This window comes from Sarcophilus harrisii, chromosome 4 (genome assembly GCF_902635505.1).
Source record: "Sarcophilus harrisii chromosome 4, mSarHar1.11, whole genome shotgun sequence".
NCBI lineage: Eukaryota > Metazoa > Chordata > Mammalia > Dasyuromorphia > Dasyuridae > Sarcophilus > Sarcophilus harrisii.
Window position 1 is genome coordinate 459,434,711 of NC_045429.1, and position 22,023 is coordinate 459,456,733.

General features: G+C 53.4%; 1 protein-coding gene across 10 annotated transcripts in view; it reads right to left on the reverse strand.

Moving 5' to 3' along the window:
- The window catches only part of AGAP1 (ArfGAP with GTPase domain, ankyrin repeat and PH domain 1), a 615,139-nt gene that overhangs the window by 255,873 nt on the left and 337,243 nt on the right, over positions 1-22,023 (reverse strand). For all 10 annotated transcript variants that reach the window (XM_031968800.1, XM_031968799.1, XM_031968801.1 and 7 more), the window contains one exon: positions 16,225-16,317. In XM_031968800.1, the coding sequence (XP_031824660.1) occupies positions 16,225-16,317 (93 nt within the window). The remainder of the gene's footprint in view (positions 1-16,224; positions 16,318-22,023) is intronic.

The following is a 22,023-nucleotide window of genomic DNA, read 5'->3' on the forward strand; positions in this document are numbered from 1 at the left end:
AGAATGTAACAAAGTGTCGCACAAGCTCAGGTTCCCAAATCAAATCAGGATGGGAAAAGGGAGGCTGGAAGAAAATGGACAGTGTCTGTGTGTCTGTCTCTCCCCTCCCTGCCCCTCCTGCCCTTTTCTCCTCTCCCTCTCCCCCTTTCCTCTATCCCTTCCTCTCCGTTTGTCTCCCTCTCCCCCTTAACTCTCTCCTTCTTCTTTCTCTCTCACTCCATCTCTGTTTCCCTTTCTCTGTGTGTCTCTATCTCTATCCTCCTTTTCTCTCTCTGGCTCTGTCTGACAGTCTGTCTCTATCTCTGTTTGCCCGTTCCTGTGTGTGTCTCTGCTCACTTCCTGTCTTTGTCTGATTGTTTCTGTGTCTGTGTCTGTCTATGTCTATCTGTCTCTTTCTGACTGTCTCTCTGTTTTCCTTTCTCTCAGCCTCTCTGTGTGTCTCTGTTTCTTTTTCTTTCTCTCTGCCTGTCTCTCTCTCTTTCTGACTCTGTCTCTGTTTTCCTTTCTCTCTGCCTCTTTCTCTGTGTCTCTGTCTCTCTTTGTCTCTATCTCTGTGTGTCTGTCTGTCTATCTCTCTTTCTGACTGTCTCTGTTTCCCTTTCTCTATCTCTGTCCCCATCTCTATCTCTGCCTCTCTATTTCTGTATGTCTCTGCTCTCTTTCTGACTGTTTCCCTTTCTATCTCTCTGCCCCCCCGTCTCCATCTTTGCCTCTCTCTCTGTCTCTGTGTCTCTGTCTCTCTTTGTCTCTGCCTGTCTCTATCTCTGTGTGTCTGTATGTCTCTGTCTCTTTGACTCTCTCTCTGTCTGTGTCTCTGTGTCTCTTTGTCTCTGCCTGTCTCTATCTCTGTGTGTCTGTATGTCTCTGTCTCTTTGACTCTTTGTTTCCCTTTCTCTCTGTCTCTGTCTCCATCTCTGTCTCTCCTCCTCCTTCTCACCTCCACTTAGAATCCTTAGGTTCCTTCAAAATCCAGCCCATCTCACCCCAACATGAGGCTTTTCCCGCTTCCACTAGCTCCTAACGAAGGCTAATTAGTCATAAAACCAACTGCCAAAAGCTACAGTAAAGATAAACAAGCAAACACACCCAGCAGAGCCCACGTGGCGAGGGTGAGAGCAACTACGTTGGGGCCTTATCTGTAACAAACCCCAGGACAGCAGAAAAGAACAGACAGTGTTCTATGTTTTATATACAGGGAACCTGAGGCACAGGGAATCAAGTGATTGCCCGGAGTCCCATAGAGGGGAAAAGGGGGAGAGGGAGAGGAAGGAGGAGCAGGAGGGGGAGAGGGAGAGAGACTAAATAAAGACGGGCACCAGAATCAGAGCACAGGACCTCCCCGGCACCAAGTGGCCCAGAGATTCTCCAGTCTGGCCATCCCAGGCTCTTGGCTCCCAGTGGGCAGCGCTGCGTCCCAGGGGACCCTGGGTTACTTGCAGCAAGCTGGCTGCCTCCCTCTTTTGGTCGGGGGAATATAGTTCAGAGGGCTTCTCTGCATGTTCCTTTTGGAAACAACAGAAACAGACCTGGAAAGCCTTGGGATGTGATGGTGGGTACATTGGGTCTGAGTTGACGCGATGTCTCCGACCGAAGCCAAAGGCAGCACACAGAACAAGGAGGAGGGTCAGCAAACAGGTGTTTCCCAAGTCTCCCAGCCTGAGCCTCGGTTTCCCCAGCTGTAAAAGACTAGCAGAGCTGGGCAACCATGCCAGCCGGCCCAACCTACGGAGCCAAATGGGCCAACGTCCCTCCTGGAGCTCAGTTTCTGCCACTGTGGGAGCCATTTGCCAACCCTGGTTCCTGAATTAGTGAAAACACAATAAATGACCACAGGAGCCCCCACACGGGGACACGGCGGTTCTGAACTACTCTGTGCCGCCCTTCTGGAAGGAACCTCTGCCCGGCAGCAGTTGGAGGATGGAGCCCTGGGCGGAAATCCCGCCTCTGATGCCTTAGTGCCCGCGGGGCCAGGCCACGGCAGCATGTGCTCATCTGTAAAATGGGAGGCTGAGCCAGACGCTGCCTGTGTGTCGGGATCTCCAGCCCACGGATTTGGTCCTCGGGACAGTCGCCTCGGGCCGGCCGTCGGGAGGCAGATGCCCCAGCCTGCCCAGCTGGAAAGTGTCTTTCTGACCCCCGCCCGGCTGGCTGTCTACCATCCCCCAGCTGCCTCTAGATATTCTCGACAATGAAAATAAAATCAAATCTTAATTATGTGAGGAGCTTTTCTCAGGGGCATCGACATCTGTTTTTTCCATAACATTTACCACTATGCGCAGGATGCAGCCGACATTCACATAAATCCAGGCACATTGGCAGAGCGGGGCAGTGGGGAGAGCGCCGTGCCGGGGGCTGGGAAGCCCTGGGTTCAAATCGCACCTCTGACACTTCCTAGCCTCAGGGGCCCATCTGGAGAGCCGAGAGCCACGGACAACCCTGCAACTTTAGGCCTCAGTTTCCTCCTCTGAAAGAAGGAAGGGGTTGATTCTGGAGAACGATCTGAAACTCTGCCCAACAGGCAAACTGTGCATCCCCTTTGACCCAACGGCGTTCCTACTGGTCTTAGAGCCCAAAGAGACCGTAAAGAAGGGAAAGGGACCCACATGTGCAAAACCGTTTGTGGCAGCCCTTCTTGTAGTGGCCAGAAACTGGGAACTAAGGGGATGCCCATCGGTGAGGGAACGGCTGAATAAGTTGTAGCACATGCATGTTATGGAATATTATTGTTCTGTAAGAAACGACCAGCAGGATGACTTCAGAAAGGCCTGGAGAGACTGACAGGAACTGATGCTGAGGGAAGTGAGCAGAGCCAGCAGATCATTGTACCCAGCAACAACAAGACTATACGATGATCAGCTCTAGATGCACATGGATCTTCTCAATAATGAGCTGATTCAGGCCAGTTCCGTGATCTTGTGATGAAGGGAGCCCTGTGCATTCTGGGAACTAAGTGTGGATCACAACACAGTATTTTTACTTTTTTGCTGCTGTTTATTTGCATTTTATTTTCTTTCTCATTTTTTCCTTTTTGATTTGATTTTTCTCATGCAGCAGGATAATTGTTTAAATGTGTACGCATATATTGGATTTAATACATTTTACCATATTTAACATAAATTGCCATCTAGGGGAGGGAGTGGGGGGAAAATTGGAACAAGGTTTTTCAAGGATTAATGTTGAGAAATTATCCTTGGAAGGTCTTTATGACCAAAGCAGAACTAGAGATCATTACTGATCACAAAATAGAAAATTTCGATTATACCAAACTGAAAAGTTTTTGTACAAACAAAACTAATGCAGACAAGATTAGAAGGGAAGCAATAAACTGGGAAAATATTTTTACAGTCAAAGGTTCTGATAAAGGCCTCATTTCCAAAATATATAGAGAATTAACTCTAATTTATAAAAAATCAAGCCATTCTCCAATTGAAAAATGGTCAAAGGATATGAACAGACAATTCTCAGATGAAGAAATTGAAACTATTTCTAGTCATATGAAAAGATGCTCCAAGTCATTATTAATCAGAGAAATGCAAATTAAGACAACTCTAAGATACCACTACACACCTGTCAGATTGGCTAAGATGACAGGAAAAAATAATGATGATTGTTGGAGGGGATGTGGGAAAACTGGGACATTGATTCATTGTTGGTGGAGTTGTGAACGAATCCAACCATTTTGGAGAGTAGTTTGGATCTATGCTCAAAAAGTTATCAAACTGTGCATACCTTTTGATCCAGCAGTGTTACTACTGGGATTATATCCCAAAGAGATTATAAAGAAGGGAAAGGCATGTATGTGCACGAATGTTTGTGGCAGCCCTTTTTGTAGTGGCTAGAAACTGGAAACTGAATGGATGTCCATCAGTTGGAGAATGGCTGAATAAATTGTGGTATATGAAAATTATGGAATATTACTGTTCTGTAAGAAATGACCAACAGGATGATTTCAGAAAGGCCTGGAGAGACTTACATGAACTGATGCTGAGTGAAATGAGCAGGACCAGGAGATCATTATATACTTCAACAACAATACTAGATGATGACCAGTTCTGATGGATCAGGCCATCCTCAGCAACGAGATCAACCAAATCATTTCTAATGGAGCAGTAATGAACTGAAATAGCTATGCCCAGAAAAAGAACTCTGGGAGATGACTAAAAACCATTACATTGAATTCCCAATCCCTATATTTATGCACACCTGCATCTTTGATTTCCTTCACAAGCTAATTGTACAATAATTCAGAGTCTGATTCTTTTTGTACAGCAAAATAATGTTTTGGTCATGTATACTTATTGTGTATCTAAGTTATATTTTAATATATTTAACATCTACTGGTCATCCTGCCATTTAGGGGAGGGGGTGGGGGGGTAAGAGGTGAAAAATTGGAACAAGAGGTTTGGCAATTGTTAATGCTGTAAAGTTACCCATGTATATATCCTGTAAATAAAAGGCTATTAAATTAAAAAAAAAAAAAAGAGAAATTATCCTTGCTTATGTTTTGGAAATAAAAAGCTTTAATAAAAAAGAATGAAGGGATAGGTCTCCGATGTCCTTCCACTCCTAAGTCTGTTGTTTCTCCAAAGCTAAGTCCATGAAATCAGAGTTCTCCTTTCTCCCTTTTCCTCTTTCCTCAGCCGGCCGCAGGGATGACCCGGCTCACCCCTGAATGAAGGAAGGAAACTTCCCCTGCTCTCTCCCCTCAGCCCACCAGACCACATGTCCATACCTGGAACGGCTCTTGGTGGGGTGAGAGTTAAGGGACCCCTACACATCTGAGAGCTGCTGCTGCTGCTGCTGCTGCTGCTGCTGCTGCAAGAATATACAGCTTCTCCTGGCCATGACATTCACCTGCAGCTCTCCGGGCCCAGAAAGAACTGGAGGAAATCCATTTGCTGCCTCCTTGGGGCTGATCCCGGATTTCCACAACCCACTGAAAGAGCCTCCCCGAGTCCTGCCAAAAGGCTGAGAAAGCTCATGATCTTCTTAGGAGACGAGTCTGAACCACCAAACTAACCCAAGGGGAAAACCTTACAGAGAGAACCTTCTGCCCTTAAAACAACTCTGCAAGTTCGAGCAGCTGGCCGTCCTTCTGATACCTTCTCCCTCTGCAGACAGAAACGCTCCTGGGCCCGGGTCCTCTCACAGTTAAAATTCCGTGGATTATCGTGAGCTTGATAAAGGTTTTAAAATCAAACGAATGAACAAACAAACAAAGGAATTAATGAACGAAAAAGCCTCTTGTGAATGACTCTGGGGTTCCAGGCGCTGTGCAAGGAGCCGAGGACACAAATACAAAACGGCCACAGTCTCTGCTCTCAAAGAGCTTACATTTTAATGGGGTGGGGATGCGCCAGCAGGGGAAAAGTAGGGGGGAGTGGGGTCTGTTCTGGGGGTCAAAGGGCAGAGAAGGTGACTAATCAGTCCTTGAGAGAAAGACACGGCAGGGCCACTGAACCGAACCCATGGATATGAGTGCAGGCGCCTCTCACGGTTACTCTGTTTCCTGGGGTTGTTTCAATGGCGCTAACTTAATAGGATCCTTGTCCAGACAGGCAAGGAAACAAAAATCCCAAGGGAGGATTTAGGGTCCAATGTAGCCCAGGAAGGGTCCAGTCTTTAATGGTTGTTTTAGAAATGAAGAGACCTGGAGGATTTCGGGGAGGAGGATGTGACTGGCCTCTTGGCTCCTGAGGCAAAGCCCCAAGGAAGCTTCGGGAGGGAGAGCTGCCCCGAAGCCCAACAGCCTGGTTGCTGAGGCCTGAGGGGAGATGGGAGACAACATAATGGTGATGGGTACGAGGGCTTCCTGGGAGGGTGGCCTGGGCTCGGGGGCCTCTGCATCTCTTCTGGGTTTCTCCCGTGTATTTCTAACTCATGAGAAGGTTTGAAAACACCAAGGGGGGGGGGGAGGAACAAGATAAAGGCCAGTGGGAAAGGGAGAAGGGCCAGATCCCTGGGTCAGGGGCAATCTGGGAAGGCTTTCTGGAGGAGGTGACTAGCCCAAGACACATAATGGTGCCCAACTATTATGCAGCAAGGATTGTCCCCAACCGCTGCTTCTGCAGAGAGTGTGGAAGGGGAACGATAAATTTGGGCCAGTCCCAGATGGGGCGGGTGAGTCCTCGGGGGCTCCTTCAGACGTCTTCCCACTGTGGCTCCCGGGGTTGCCCAAAGTTACCGTGGAGACCCCTGTGTCTGCAACGATCTGGGGGTGTCTGTCACCCGGAGCTTCAGTGGGGTGTCCCCCAGGAGCAAAAGTGAGCCTGAATCACGCACTGCTTCTGCTTCCTCTCTAAGGCCTCTAACAGTGACCTGTTCCAGGACTGGGAAATCAGCCCCGGAGCTAACAGGAACTCGGAGCTCTCGCTGTCCAGATGAGGAAACCGAGGTCGGAGAGAACCGGTGCTTAATACCCAAGAATCAAAGAGGGACCTTCAGACCTCATCCGTCCAACTCCATTTTACAGATGAGGAAACTGAGGCACAAGTAGAGAATCGGCTTTCTCAGAACAGGGAATATTCCACCTTTCATACACAACAAAGTCCCAATAATTGTTTCTTAGATGGAACCAGGTGCAGGGTGAGCCCTCAGGAGGGCAGTGGAAGGAGCCACCCACGGCCGGACACAGCCCATCAGCATCACTCAGTCGCTCACCATGGGCCGGGCACTGGGCACACTGGCAAAAAAGGGGGAATTTCTCCCGGCGATTCTGAGAAAAGAGATGTGGACAAAGGTGCCACAGTCGTTCCAATAAACGGGCTTGGGTTGAACTGAACCCTAACCCTGGCCGGTGCCCTCCAGGGATCCGGGCCCGGTACCGGCTGGGCCACATGGAGTCCCGGGCGGGCGGGCTGGGGCCCGAGGAAGCAAGTGGGTACGGATTCGTTAATCCCCTCCGAAGCCATGGATGGAGAAGAAAGGTTTCCTCTCCGGCGAGAACAAGAGGAAACTGAACCCGATGCTCCGAAGGAGGACGCCCGTGTGGGGGGAGCTTTACGTCAGTCACAGCAGAAATGCTCAAGTCTGGAACAGGCCCGGAGTCAAAGTGTCCTTTTGTTCCGGCTTTTTTGGAAGCAGATTCTCGGTGTCGGAAGAATGCCCTCTTTGGACTGCTGAGAGTCTGTGATTTCCCTGAAACCGTCCCCCTCCGGCAGCCGGCGTTGGATTGAAACTCGCTTCTGAGAAAGGGAGCGGGCGGGAAGATGGCTTCAAAACCAGCTTCTGAGCCGCCTTCGCGCAATGTCGCGGAGGCCACGGGCTTCTCTCACCCTTCTGGGGATTCAGATTTAAAAGCTGCCTTCAAAGTTTCCCATCCTTTCGGCTCAATTCTGATTTTAAACCAGAGACGGGGTTTGTCCCATCTTCTCTCTAAAACTGATGGTGAGATCTTGCGCTTAAAGGCATGGGGCTTGGGTTCAAATCCCCAGCTAGGGAGCTACACTGAGGGCCTTGACTCTCTGGGGGTCTGTGTCCAGGTCCCCTGACGGGGCCCCCTTGTGGGGGTCATGTGTGGGACCCTCTGATCAGGTCTGAAAGAACTACCTAACAGAAGCCCACCAAGTTCCACAGGTCAGACTTCGGGCCACGGAATGAGGAACGATAACGGGCCCATCTGGAAGCTGGCCCCCAACCTCCGGGTCACCGGGGCCTGCATCTGGAAGCCCGTGGGGCTCTAGGAGCCTTCTGCACCTGGGGCCTGCCTCCAACCTTGGGACACCAGGGTCTGCATTTGGGGCCCACCCCCAACCTCGCCAGCCCTGGGGCCTGCGTCTGAGGCCCACCCCCAACCTCCCAGGCCCTGGGGCCTGCGTCTGGGGCCCACCCCCAACCTCCTGGGCCCCGGGGCCTGCATCTGGGGCCCGCCCCCAACCTCCCAGGCCCTGGGGCCTGTGCCTGAAGCCCACCCCCAACCTCCCAGGCCCTGGGGCCTGCGTCTGGGGCCCACCCCCAACCTCCCAGGCCCTGGGGCCTGCGTCTGGGGCCCACCCCCAACCTCCTGGGCCCCGGGGCCTGCATCTGGGGCCCGCCCCCAACCTCCCAGGCCCTGGGGCCTGTGCCTGAGGCTCACCCCCAACCTCCTGGGCCCTGGGGCCTGCATCTGGGGCCCACCCCCAACATCCTGGGCCCCGGGGCCTGCATTTGGGGCCCGCCCCCAACCTCTGGGGCAGTTTGGGAGCCCGCGGGGCTCTGGGAGCCTTCTGCATTTGGGGCCTGCCCAGGTTTGCCCCCTGGGGAAGGTGTTTCCCCTAAGCCCCGGCCGATAAACGGGGACCGGCGAGAGCGGGCCCCAAAGACCCCGGCAATTAGCCCTCTTCACGGCCGAGGAGGTGGGGCAGGGCTTCCTCCTCTGCTCTCTGGCCCCAGCCCCACCGAGGCCGGGCCTTGGTCTTGAACTTGGCTTCCTCGGCGCGAGCAGCGCGCGCCTATGATCAGTGGCCCAACGCACTGTGCGCAGCGTCCAGCTTTCAGGAGCCTGTGCAGTCGGCTCTATTAGGCCATCTTTATTCAGTCAGTGCTGTACAATACACCCCCCAATGCTGATCCCAGGTGCCGGCGGCACAGGTCAGCGGCCTACAGCAGGCTGGTGGAGGGGATTAACTCCGGTGGGTTCCTTTCACTTAATTGACAATTGCCTCTTTTGACTCAACTGGGAATCAAAACCCTGGACCACTTCAAAACAGTTCACAGGCCCAGTGGCTGAGGACGAGGCGAGTGCCGGGCTGGCTCGTGCATGCTCCTCGCCGGCAGCTCGAGAAGCCTTTTGCTCGGGGCTTCAGACAGCAGCAGGAAGCCCCCGCTCGTTTCCGACTATGGCCGAGGCTTCTCCGAGCTCTCTGCTCCCGGGGCTGGCAGGTGAGGGCTCGGGGCCCCAAGGAGGTCCTCCGAGAAGGAGAGGGGCTCGGGGCCCTAAGGAGACACTCTGAGAGGGAGGGGGGCTCGGGGCCCCAAGGAGGCACTCTGAGAGGGAGGGGGGCTCGGGGCCCTAAGGAGACACTCTGAGAGGGAGGGGGGCTCGGGGCCCCAAGGAGGCGCTCCAAGGGGAAGGGGGACTCAGGGTGCTCGTCCCAAGGTCCCCGGTGCAGATGTGAGGGTCGGCCCCGACGCTATGCAACCCGTGAGAAGCCTGGGGCAGGATCGGCCGTGAGAAGGCGCCACGGCTCCGTGTGAGCCCCCATGGGGGGGCAAGGACCGGGAGGGCTCCTGGTGTCCATGGCGCTCCGACCACTGCCCCCCACCCCGGGATGGGGCGCTGCTTCTCAAACATCCCCAACCCAGACACTGTAGCAAGAGTGGAAGGTGCAGGGCCCGGCCTTTACCCCCTAAAGTGGTCCCTGTGGTGTCCTGGGGGGTGAAAATCAAGGTGGAGAAAGGGGCTGGGGATGCTCAGGGACACAGGGGCCCCGAGTTCAAATTCTGCCCCAGACACCCAATCACGGGTGATTCCAGGCAGGACGCCTCACTTCTCAGGGAGGACACCCAGAGGACCATCCTCTGCCCGGGGGGTTGGGGGGACTAGGGAGGTGCTATCTGTAGAGCGCTCTGCCCCCTCCCCCAGTGAACGCGCCTCTCGGGGCGGCAAATGCTTCGGGTGAGGGGGGAGCAAAAGGGGAGTGGGGGGGGCAGATGGACAGACAGACAGACGGAGCGCCGAGAAGCAATGCAGCAACCGCCCTCTCGAGATCACAGCACACGTACACACGTGCACACTCACAATGCACATACATGTGTACTCTCACACACATGCACACACACGCACGCTCCATGCGTGCTCACACACTCACACTCACAGTGCCCCCACACAACTCCCCCCCAAGGCCCCCACACAAATACCCCGAAAAAGAGAGCGCGCGAGTCCCCAGCTGCCGTCCCCCAAACAGACCTCCCATCTGCCACCCACAATTTGCATGTCACCTTCTCCAGGCTCATTTGTACTTCATTAACTGCCATTGACTTAACAAGATTTATGCAAATGACACCATAGGAGCGCGCCAACTCCCACTGCAATCAAGTGATTATGTATGTACAATTCTCCACAGCAATGAAAAATTAATACATGACAAGCCCACTCACCGCTGAGCCCAACTCTGCCTTTTATTTTTCTTGTTGGGCCTTTTTTCCGCATTTTTGTTTGGAGCTGCCCTGCGAGGCGGGAGAGCGGCCGCTGCCCCCCGGCCCTTCCCCCGCTCTCGGGAAGATGGAAACCCCCCGCGAGGGGCTCGCCCACCACAAAGAGGGACGTGCGTGTTCAAGACCAACGTGGCTCCCCACAAAACAATTCCACAATAAGCCGGAGAGACTGGCAGGGCCATTCTGGGGGACACGGCCCGAAGGTCCCCACCCCCGGGGGCCACGACGCTGCAGCAGGGTCCAGCGCCTTCCTTTGTCGGCGCGGGCCGCCCCCTGGTCTCCCGGCCTCAGTTTCCTGGTCTGCAACGCCAGGGGGTTCGGACCATGCGGCTCTAAGCCCATGGCGGCCGACTCCCGCATGATTGGGGAGTTGTTTCCCCCCCCCCCCAGCAGCATCTGAGCTTCTTCCTGATTCTGATTTTATTTCATGAACAAGAACTCACTGATGGGGCACGAGCCCCAGCCCTTGGTCCTCACAACAGAGGGGCTGTGGCTGGTGAGAGGAGCCCCCATCATTCCCCTGCCCCCAGTGACAACGGGATGTTTTTTAGCCCGAGAGTCCAGACAGGGGATGGGGAACGGGGAGTATTCTCAGGTTCTACACCACGTTACCCTAGGACAACCCCCAGTGGTACAGAAATCTCACCTCGCACCGAGGAAGAACGGGAAGGGATAAACCCGATGGGGGAAGAACCTGGAAAATCTTTTGGGGCTCCATTTTGTCCCCGGGCTCCCAGTGCTGACAGGGCTGCCGACGTGACCCATGGGGCACCGGCTGCTCTGGGGGTCCTGGATAAGCTTCCTGGGGGACGGCCCGGGATGACGGGCTGCCCCGGCCAGAGACGGCCTTCAGGGCCTAAGAAACAGGGAATCGGGAGGTGGACGCTGCCCCAGAAATGTCCCCTGGCTTGTCCCCAGGGAGGGAGGGACCAAAGGCTTTCCCCAAAGGCTCTCCCTTCTCCTCCAGCTTCAAACACAGGGTCGTGGAGCAGGCGGGTGGGACTCTAACCAAGTTTGCTTCAAAGTCCCCTTAAAAGAACCTTGGAATCTAAGGCACTTACAGAAAACCCTTAGAAGACTAGAACTTGGTGACTCAAGTGAGTGTGGCAGGAGCAGAAAGGAGGTTCTGGCTCGGCCTTTATTCTCCTCAAGCTCATCTACCGTTACCTGAAGCCCCGGCTCTGAGACGGGAACCACTTGTGCTTCTGGCCTGGCCGCTGGCCAGCTGGGTGAGCTTGGGAAGCTCCCTCGCCGCCCCCGAGGCTCGGTTACCTGCTGTCTTAGAGGCCTGGGAGGGCCCTTTTCTGCCCTGCCGACAGGTACCGTGGGAGGCGGTGAGGATGGGCACAGCAGGGGAAGGCCCTTAATTCCTAACTGGGGTTTAATAATTCCAAAAAATAGAAACTCATGAAAAAAATAAAAAAAAAAAAACCAGCTCCAGGGAGGGCCATCTCCCCTCCCTGCTTCCATTCCCTTGAGGGCAGGAGTCATGGAGGCTTCCCAGCGCCTCCCTCCCGAGCTGCCCTGTGTACATCCCCACTTATTCGCTTTCCATTGGGGCTCTCCATTTTCCTCGGCCCTCATAGACTCCCCCACCAGCTCCATGGGAGCAGGGACTGTCTCATCCCTTTGTATCCCCAGGCCTGGTCCCTCACAGGCGCTTAATAAATGCTTCTGGACTGATGGATGCAGTAACAGCTCCCATGGGTGCAAAGCACTTCTCCTAAGTAATCTTCCTTGAGAGCATAGGCCGTGGAAAGAAAAGCAGATTCCGAGGCTTTCCCGGTCATGGATACGGGTCCAGAAGGAGCCTTGGAGATGATCTAAGGAATCCAGAGCCCTCTTTCTGCAGCAGAGGGAAACTGAGGTCCCAGGACCACACACATAACAAGGGAGAAAAATGGAGGTTTCACCTTCTGGCTTCTGAAAGCAAATACCCCACGATGGGCGCATCTATAAACAAATCAGCTCCGACCAAATGTCAGAGAGACTTTGGTTCCTGTAAAAGACGGTCTCCAAGATCAAAAGCCAAAAGAAGTGAATTTAAAACTACACGTAGAAAACAAGCCTGAGATCTCCCTACCCTGGAACATCTTATCTGGAAGAGATCTCAGCAATCCACTACAGGTTCCTGATCCAAATGACAGTTTAGCCAAGGCTCAGCAAGGAGATCGCATGACTCTCACTGCAGAGTTCTCCGGGTTGGCAAACTCCATGGTGGGGCCTCTGGGATGGAACCCCCGCTGCCGGCAACATCAGATTTGCTAATGCACTGGTCAGTTTTCCTGGATTGTTCCTTCTCTCTATTTTATTTTCCTCATAAGAGATGGGAAGGAGGAAGGAGGAAGGACCCATTGGGGAATACAGACAGTAGACAAAAACAAATCTTTTTTTTTTTTTTTTTTAAGGGGAAAAAATAATCTAGGATCACAGCTGGGCTGCCATCCTCAAGTTTGCAAAGCTCTTCCTGTATGTCAACTTCACTGATTATCACAATAGCCCATAGACACGACCGTTCTCATTTTACAGAAAAGGAATGGAGGGGGTTGGAGAGGGGCAGGTACTTGACCAGGGCCACGCATCTGCTGAGGGACGGAGAAGAGACCGGACCCCGTGTGCCTTGTGCACGAGCCCCCGCTCCATCCTCTGAGACCAGCTGCCTTTGCACGTGCCGTTGGGAAGAGAGACCTCTTGGTCTGTCGCTACTTGGACTTGGGCTGTGATCATTCTGCAAATTGACAACTAAAAGGCTTCCAGGGACTGCATAATACTCATTTTACGCCTGACAGTCTATTCCAATCCCCACATATATTGGAAATCTAGCCGGGAAAAGTAAGTGTCCTCTGCAAATTAACTGTGTACAAAATTGTGTTACGGTTTCAATTAAATCACAGTCTTATGCTGCTCAAATCGCAAAGCATTGCCAATATTAATAAGGGTTTCCACTAAGTTAAATACAAGAATTGAGGCAATGCATTGTATTACATTTTGCTAGATAAAAAAATAAATTTCTTAATATCATTTTCTAAAATGAAAGAAAAGGAGTTAAATACATTAAAAATTGCGCAAATATAAAGTGCTTTGACAGATACATGTATTTATGTGAACACATGTTCTCTATCTCTCTGTGTCTCTCTGTGTATCTCTTTCTCTGTGTCTTTCCCTTTCTCTGTCTCTCTCTCTCATCTCTTTTCTCTCTTTGTCTCTCTTTCTCTCCCTCTCTCTCTCTCTAGCTCTCTCCCTCTCTGTCTCTCTCTCTCTCTTCTCTCTGGCTCTTTTCTGTGTTTTTCTGTCTCTGCTCTCTCTCTCTTTCTCTCTCTTCCTAGATATTCACAAATGCATATTTTAAAGGTCTGTAGAAAAGGGGAGTTTTCCCATAAAATGCACCAAGACGGTGAGAAGGAAAGAATCAATCAGTTGCGTCTGCGGGGTGGGGGTGGAGGAAAAACCGCTTTTCCAGGGACATGCTGCCTTAGAACAGAGGTCGCTTTTGTACGGCAGCCTCTGAGCTTTTCCTCGCGATGGAAAATCCCCAGTTCAGAAGCTTGTTAGAGTCGCTATGGCTCCTGATAAAGCCAGTTTTCTCTGCTGACCCCTGGGACCCGGTGTTAGAAGGCTCAGAGAAACCCGGGAGGAAGGGCTGTGGTGTGCCTTTGACTGGAGCTTTTCACAGTCTCTCAAGTTCAAGGTCTGCCCTTGGTAGGGGCTGCTGGGGCTGCTTGTACGAGCCTGCAGGCCGTGCTCGGCCAGGAGGCCTCCCAGGACAGGCACTGGACACTCCCTTTTCCTTCTGGTGCCCCGGGTTGTGGACATCAGACATCACAGTGGTCCTGAGAGAAGGTGGAGGTCCAAAGTCGCTCCCTAACTGCATTAATTACCGGGCTCTAGCAGAGGGGGCCAAAAAAAATTCTGCTAAAGACCGAGGGAAAACAGGCTAGAAAGCAGTATGTTATGGGGGAATTGGGAATGATGGAGAATAAGCCCGAGATGGGGAAATGACCATAAGACAAATACTCATTTTCATTCTCTCTCTCCCTTCCTCCCTTTCATTCTTTCCCTTTATTATCTTCCCCCTTCTTTCTCTCCTCTTTTTTCCCTTTCTCTTTCTCATTCTCCCTTTTCTTCCTTATTCTTTTTTCTCATTATCTTGCTTCCTTCCTTCTATCCTTTCCACTTTCTTTCCTTTCTTTCTTTTCTCTCCTTTCTTGCTTCTCTCCTTTCTCTCTCTTTTTCTCTTTCTTTCTTCTCCTCCCTCCCCTTCCCTCTTTGCTTTCCCTCCTTCCCTTTCTCTCTTCCTTCCTTCCTCCCTCCCTTCTCTGCTTTCCCTCTTTCCTTCCTTCCTTCTTCCCTTCCTTCTTTGCTTTCCCTCCTTCCCTTTCTCCCTTCCTTCCTTCCTTCCTTCTTCCCTTCCTTCTTTGCTTTCCCTCCTTCCCTTTCTCCCTTCCTTCCTTCCTTCCTTCCTTCTTTCCTTCCTTCCTCCTTCCTCTCTCTCTCCCTTTCTTTCCTTTTCCTTTCCCATCCTTCCTTCACTGCCTCTTTCCCTCCCTCCCTTCCTTCTTCCTTCCTTCCTCCCTTCCTTTTTTGCTTTCCCTCCTTCCCTTTCTCCCTTCCTTCCTTCCTTCCTTCTTTCCTTCCTTCCTCCTTCCTCTCTCTCTCCCTTTCTTTCCTTTTCCTTTCCCATCCTTCCTTCACTGCCTCTTTCCCTCCCTCCCTTCCTTCTTCCTCCTTCCTCCCTTCCTTTTTGCTTTCCTCCTTCCTTTCTTCCTTCCTTCCTTCCTTCCTTCCTTCCTTCCTTCCTTCCTTCCTTCCTTCCTTCCTTCCTTCCTTCCTTCTTTCCTTCCTTCCTCCTTCCTCTCTCCCTCCCTTTCTTCCCTTTTCCTTTTCCATCCTTCCTTCACTGCCTCTTTCCCTCCCTCCCTTCTCTTTTCTTCCTTCCTCCTTCCTTTTTGCTTCCCTCCTTCTTTCTTCCTTCCTTCCCTCCTTTTCTGTCCCTTGTTCGACTTTGTCCATGCACTTCTTCACTGCTGTGGCCCTCCCTCCTCCTCCCTGCCTTTTTTGCTTTCCCCTTTCCTCCTCTATTGACCCTGGGCCTTTTCTATCCTCGCTTTCGGCTCTTTTGCTGAGTCTAATGGAACAGGTGATTGCAAATTATGGGCTCCGTCGAGGCCACTTTTCCCGAGCTGGATGGGCAAGAATCCTCCCAGCTCCTCCCCAAGCAAACAACCCTCTCAATCTTTGCTTATGAGGCGTTAATTAAGGCCCCGACCCTGAAGGCCTTGTGCGTAACTTCGGAGGCGTCGAGAATCAGGCTGACCGCAAAAGGTGATTCTCTTAGAATTACAAACAAGCGCCTCCGTCGGCCATTTGCCCTCCAGTTTGAGCTAATGCAAAGTCTCAAGCCAGGCTGAAGCTGTCACAGCCAAAACAAACCCTCCACTCCAAATCCTGTTGTGCTAATGAGCTGACAGTTTAATTAGGCCCCCATGGACGCAGCTCGCTAGAATGCGCCGATATAATAAGGTCTAAATGAATCCAAAAGCTAATCAAACAGTCAATTCCTTCGATTAGCAAATTCCAACAAGAGCGGCACACAGCTGCATTAGGGCCTGATTATCACAACTAATTGCCTCGCTCTATCAAACCATTCCTGAACGGACTGTCTCATGATGTCAATGTGCTTACATTCGACAACAGCACATCAAGGCGGCCAGCTGGATCACAAGGGGCCTTGTACCACGCTCTGATTTACCCCCGCGGACCGGCAGCCTCGCCAGGCACAGCGCACGGCCCAATCAAAGGCCGGCCACAAAGGCAGCCTTTGAAGCCAGCTCAGCCTCCCCGAGCCCTCCATATGCGAGCGGGCAGACTGCACTTCATTAGGGCCTGTTGTCACATTTTCCCTCTTCTTATTCTAATGATCCCATTTTAATACACACAGGAACCTCTCCTAATTGATGTCAAGTGAGTGACTTCCACATTCATCAACAGCACACATCAAACGCCGGCTCCCGGCCCAGCATCCTCGAGCGAGCGCGGGGCCGAGGCGTGGCTCCGGCGGAAGGGGGGAGGAAGGCGAGGGGGGGCGCGTACCTGCTTAATTGGAATTGCTCGGCCACTTCCGATGCTGTCCGCTCGGCTCTCCAGGCTTTTTTTCTCTTTGTCTGGGTCGCTCCCTTTTCGAGACTGCAGAGAAAAGCAAAGTTAGAGATAGGAGAGACGCTGCCCTCGGGCTACACGGGGGCTCTGCCCCTTTGGGGACACGCTCGGAAAACGCGCATTTTGGTGACAATGCACGTCCCAAAGCCCCGGACTTGGCCTGGAAACGACTCCCATTTTGCTCTCCCACCTCCTCACCACAAAATCATCTTTTAATTTTTTTTTTTTAAGAGTTCAAAATTCAATTACTGGAAACCAATGGACCATATAGGAAAGTAACGCCCAACAGGAAAAGGCATTTTCCGAGCCTCCATTAATAGTAACAAGGAGGAAAAAAGGGGGGAGGGGGTTGAACTCCAGATTTGGAAAACCTACTGTATCGATTTATATATTTAATTAATGCCGGAATGACTTTTAAAATTCTATTAACGGCTTGGCAGGGCAATTTAATGGCACGCCCTTGATTAGTCACAAGTTCATTTAATTTTTTTATCGCTTTGGGGAGGTGAGAAAGTAGCAACCTCAAAGTCAAGTCGCTGTCTGATTCTGTTGGAGCTAAATAAATACGACTCCCAAGCATCCTTTGGGCTCCGTGCCGAGGCTCGGGGGGGCTCGGAGGCCGGGGGGAGGGCCGCCGCCATTCGGCGCGTCGGTTTTGCCGACTGAAACGACCGGGGCCCTGCTTTTTCCCTTTACAGAAACGAGGAAATACACAATGAGTTTACTTAAAGCAAACCGCGAGGAGTGCCCCCATCCCGGGCCCTGTCTTTTACGGCACGAGAACGTGTGAGCAAAATGATTTTCTGACAGATTTATTTTATTATGAGAGAAAGATCTGGGACTCGTCCTCCTTAATAACCTTCCTGACAAGTGACAACTTCACTCCATTACTTTTCAATGGGAACATTACTCACGCAATATTGAAAATGGGGAAACATTTTCATGTGCTTTTCAAATCTTAGATGATATATGAAATGGAGAAAGGAGTGGTGTCCGGCGCCGCCGCGACGGCACGGGAGCTCGGGGAGCCCGGGTTCAGGGGGAAGGGGAGGTGGCGGCAGTGCCAGGAGACGCTGGGTGAGCGGGGAGGGCGGGCTGAGGGGCCAGTGACCGGTGGCCACCAGCCAGTGCCCGGGGCCACTTAGGAAGGGGCAGAGGTCATTAAATGGAGAATAAAACAGCTGCCCGAGGCAGAGCGGAGGAAAGAGGCCGTTTGATCTGGTTTTGACCCATGGGCGATTTCCTCAGGGTGTGTGTCCGGGAGCACAGAGACACACTGAGAGTCGGAGTCACGGACAAACCGAGGGAAAGGATGCTTGGGGACTTCCAGCTTGAAGACTCCCTCCACCAACCTGTTCTTTCCTCCTCAGTCTGCCTTGGATCCCTGGCCCTTTCCCATGCTGCCTTAAATCACTCTTTTCTCCGCCTATCCCACATCCCCCTGGCTCTTAGTAGAGGGCCGTGGTAAAGCCCTTTGCATCCCAACACTCAGTAGGCAAAGAATTCCCAAAGTGGGCGCATCCCGGTGCCTTCTTGGTGACACAGAGTTGAAGAAGAGAGGAGACAATTTCTCCAGCTCGGTTTTAAGGCTAAGGGACCATTTTCCCGGCATTGTGGAAATAGCCACCCTCCATTTTCCTGGAGATTATTCCCAGCCTTGGTGGACAAGTTGACGGAACACAGTCGTTGGTGTTCAGCAGCGTTGGGTCTGTTGCCACTTTGTCCCATCCCCATGAGGGAAACGGCAGTAACACCGTTAATGTATGGGCTTTTCAGATGTGAAGAACTCAGCTGATTCTCTATTTTGGAATCGTGGTCCATAACAGGAATCACATCCTGGGAGGATCAAGGCACGGACAGGGCTGCCCCACACATGGCCTAAGGGCACACGGCCCTTGGCTGCAGGTCTCTGACAAGCCTGGGATTCCATCCCCTGTTGGCTCCAGACCAGACGATTCTCTCACCCAAGCACAGCACGACTCGTTCTCCAGTTTATCTTCTCAGAGAGACAAGAGGTCCCAAGTGGCCCCTGGAAGAATGGGAGCTTCTCTTTGGTCTGCAGGAGACCTCGCTGCTAAAATGAGATCTTTTCACCGGTCTCAACCAAGAAAGTAACACATGACCCACAGACTTCCATACTCATGTCCCTGTGAGACAGACCAGAAGCAGAAACAGTGGAGGCTACATGGCAGCCTCTGCCTGCAGGAATGGCCCTCCACTAAATACTGGGGTCTGGAGGAGGAGACGGGGGTCTGGAGGAGGAGACCAGTCTCCTGCCACTTTGGGTTTTAACTTTTTCTTTCTTTTTTCTCCCCAAGGGTATAGAAGAGACGGACAGTCTGTATGAATCACCTCCACAAGGAGCTGGAGCTTCCCGAGAAATTCTCCAGTGGAATCAACGACGACAAAAATCACGTTGCTGGGGCCCGAAGAGGGATACAAATGGAGGCCATGAAAGAGGAGGTTCTTATTCTCTTGTCACTCAGGCTACGAAGGCAGTGCCATGGTGGGAGCCGGGCCTCCTGGGGGCCTCCATCTTTCTTTTACTCACAAACAAGCACAGGAGGAAGGAGGCCGTTTCTCGGGCTGGGGGCAATTTCCGAAGTGTCACAACCTCCCTCTCCAGCACAAGGTTTTTTTGTCTGGCTCCCTGAGTGAGCCCCGGTGCTCAGGCGGCTCATGGTGGAACGTGGAAGACGACCAGGCCCCCCAGGCCGCACGCTGCAGCCGGCTCGGTCCCACTTCTTGGCACAATGGAAGCAGCTCTGGGAATCTGAGCGCCAGAAAGGCTGCCCTCTGTGCGGGCTCCTCTTCTCTGCGGCCCCAGGGTCCCTCCATCCTTCCTGATTCACCCCAAGCACTGCCGTGTACAAGGGGCCCAGTCCCTGTCCCATAACCTTACACACATGTTGTGTCGTGTGCACGTATGGGGCCTAATCCCGATGAGAAGAATGGCTGCCCTGCAAACAGCCCTTTCAGGGGCACAAGATGCTACGAGTTTTATCCCATTTGTTCTCATAATCCGGGAAGGAGCTGCTGCCACTGTCCCCACTGTACAGAGGAGTAACTGAGGTAGCGAGGGGCGTGAGGTGCCAGAGCCAGGCAGCCGGGAAGCGTCGGGGCCCTTCTGGAGCATGAATCCTCTCTCCTGAGCTACCGCCTCCTTCCTAAGCTTAATAAACATTCGTCTGATCTGAGCAGGAGGGAGGGGACCCCTTGGGTGGGCTTTGGGAGAGCGGATTCTGGGTAACGGAACATGGGTGACCATCGGGTGACCGAGGCCCCTCCCTCCGATTCCAAGGCTTCTGGGTGAGACCCCGGTGACACTGGCACATAGCCAGGGACGTGGCAGGACAGGGCAGCCCCTGGCGGTGACGGCGCCCCCAGGACGAACGGCTGGCCCCACGCTCCCGAGGTGGAGAAGGACCGGGATCACACCTGGGACGTGGCGGCCACGTGGGCACCCACGGAGAGGGGCTGCCTCAGAAGTACCACGGTCAGAGCACGTGAGGAGCCGGCAGGGAGCGTGCCCAAGCTGCAATGGCGGTGACTCTCGCGGGGGGATGAGAGGCCCACCTCCATGCTCCTGGGAGTGCTCGGGCCTGCAGCCCGCGGGGGGTCACGGAGCGAGCGTCCGAGGCGGGCCGAGCGCAGGACTCTGGGACTCCTCCCTGGGGCTGCTGCGGCCCCTCCGTCAGGACAGCCGGGAGATCTGGGCTTACAGAAGGGCCGTTTCCCAGGCTGCCCCTCGCCCCAGGACCTTTAAGCAAAGGCTTGTCCACTTTGGGCTCTGCTAAGTTGGGCGTAACAATTAAAGGGATTTTTAAAAAATGGGATCAACTTAAGTCAGATCCAGGGGTTTCATGAGCAAACTCCAGGAGGAGTAAATCCCTCCCCCAGGGCAGGGCAGCCCCTTCTCTACAAGGGCTCTCTCAGGGAGATGGAGGCCAGGATTTCTTCCTGCTGTTTCTTCCTATCAGCTAATCAAGGTGGATTTAACCTAACTCCTTCATTTACTCAGTTAGCCCAAGAAATAGCCATGTGGCTGGTCCAGGGCTGAGGGCCTCAGGGCTGAGGGCCCCGTGGCCCTGGCCCGGGCAGACGGGACAGAAACCTGGGGCCGCTGTGAGGCCAAAGGGCAGCCCGGGGAGAAACTGGGGGGATTCGCTCCTCAGCAAGCCCGGTGGGGGAGGGGGCTCCCTGGGGCCCGGGCTGGAGGTCCGGCCACGTGCTGGCACTGGGGGGTCCCAAGCACCCGCGATTTGGGGTTCTGGCCCCTCCCCGGCTCCTTCCCGCCTTGGAAAAGTCATAGTTGCTGAAAGGGAGAGAAATGACTAGGAGGGGTGAGGGAGCCCCAGCCTCGGGCTCCCGGGGTCCTCGCAGCGTTAGGCCGCAATGACGTAGGGCCTCGATGCACAGGCGCCCTCCAGGCTGTGGGGGCCCCGGCCCAGTCTCCGAGCCCCGCGTGGGGCTCCTCGTGACCCCGGGAGAGTTGTGGGGGTTCCGAGCCAGGAGACACGAGAGCAGAGGGACGAGGCTCCAGGAGCGGCCTCAGAGGCTGGTGTCCCCAGGACTGCTCCGGAGCCTCGGTCCCGTTACTGGGCTGACACTGACATCTAGTGGTGGGAATGAATCCGCCTTCCTGGGCCTCCACATGCACACTCACACCCTCTGACACACAGAGAGAATCACACACACTCACACACATATACTCATACAGAGACACACACACACACTGTCACACACACACTCATACACAATTATACACAATTACACACACTCTCACACACACACAATCACACACACGCTCACACACACTCACAATCACACACATACACATATACTCATACAGAGACACACACACTCACACACACACTCAATTATACACACACAATTACACACACACGCTCACACACACTCACACAATTATACACACACTCTCACACACAATTACACACACTCACACACACAATTACACATACACACGCTCACACTCACACACACAATTACACTCACACACACAATTACACACACACGCTCACACACACAATTACACACAAATTACACACACAAACTCACACAATTATACACACACAATTACACACACGCTCACTCACACACACAATTACACACACACACATTCTCACACACATACACACTCTCACACTCATACACACACTCACACAACTCCCACACACACTCACACGCAGACACTCACACCCGAGTTCTCACACACTCACACCCGCCACTTTTGCTCAGCGCTCAGCAGCGAGCCATGGGCCCACAAGAGCTGGGCCAGCAAGGAGCCGCTGCGGAAGCGCTCCGAGCCAAACTCACGAGGGTTCTCCGCCTCCTCGCCGCTGTCCTGCTCTCTCCCGGCTGCTCTGCTGCCCACGGCCAGACTCCCCTCGGAGGATTCCGCTGCCCGAACGCTGGAGCCGTTTCCCCAAAGGTGAATGGCCACAACAAGAACGCAGACCACCCCGCCATGTGTCCACTCCGGGAGGAGCCACGGGGAGGGGAGAGGGGCTTCCTTCCTCAGCGAGAAGCCCCCCGGGCCCTCCCATATCCCCGATCCCGCCCGCAGCCTTTGCTGGCAGACGTGGGCTCTTCCTCACTGCAGGTCAGCTGAGCCCGGGCTTCCAGGGCTTCTGTCCATGCTGCCCTCACGTCTCTCAGGGACCGCCACAATCCCAGACTCGGAGCTGGAGAGCGTCCTTGGCTTTCACATGG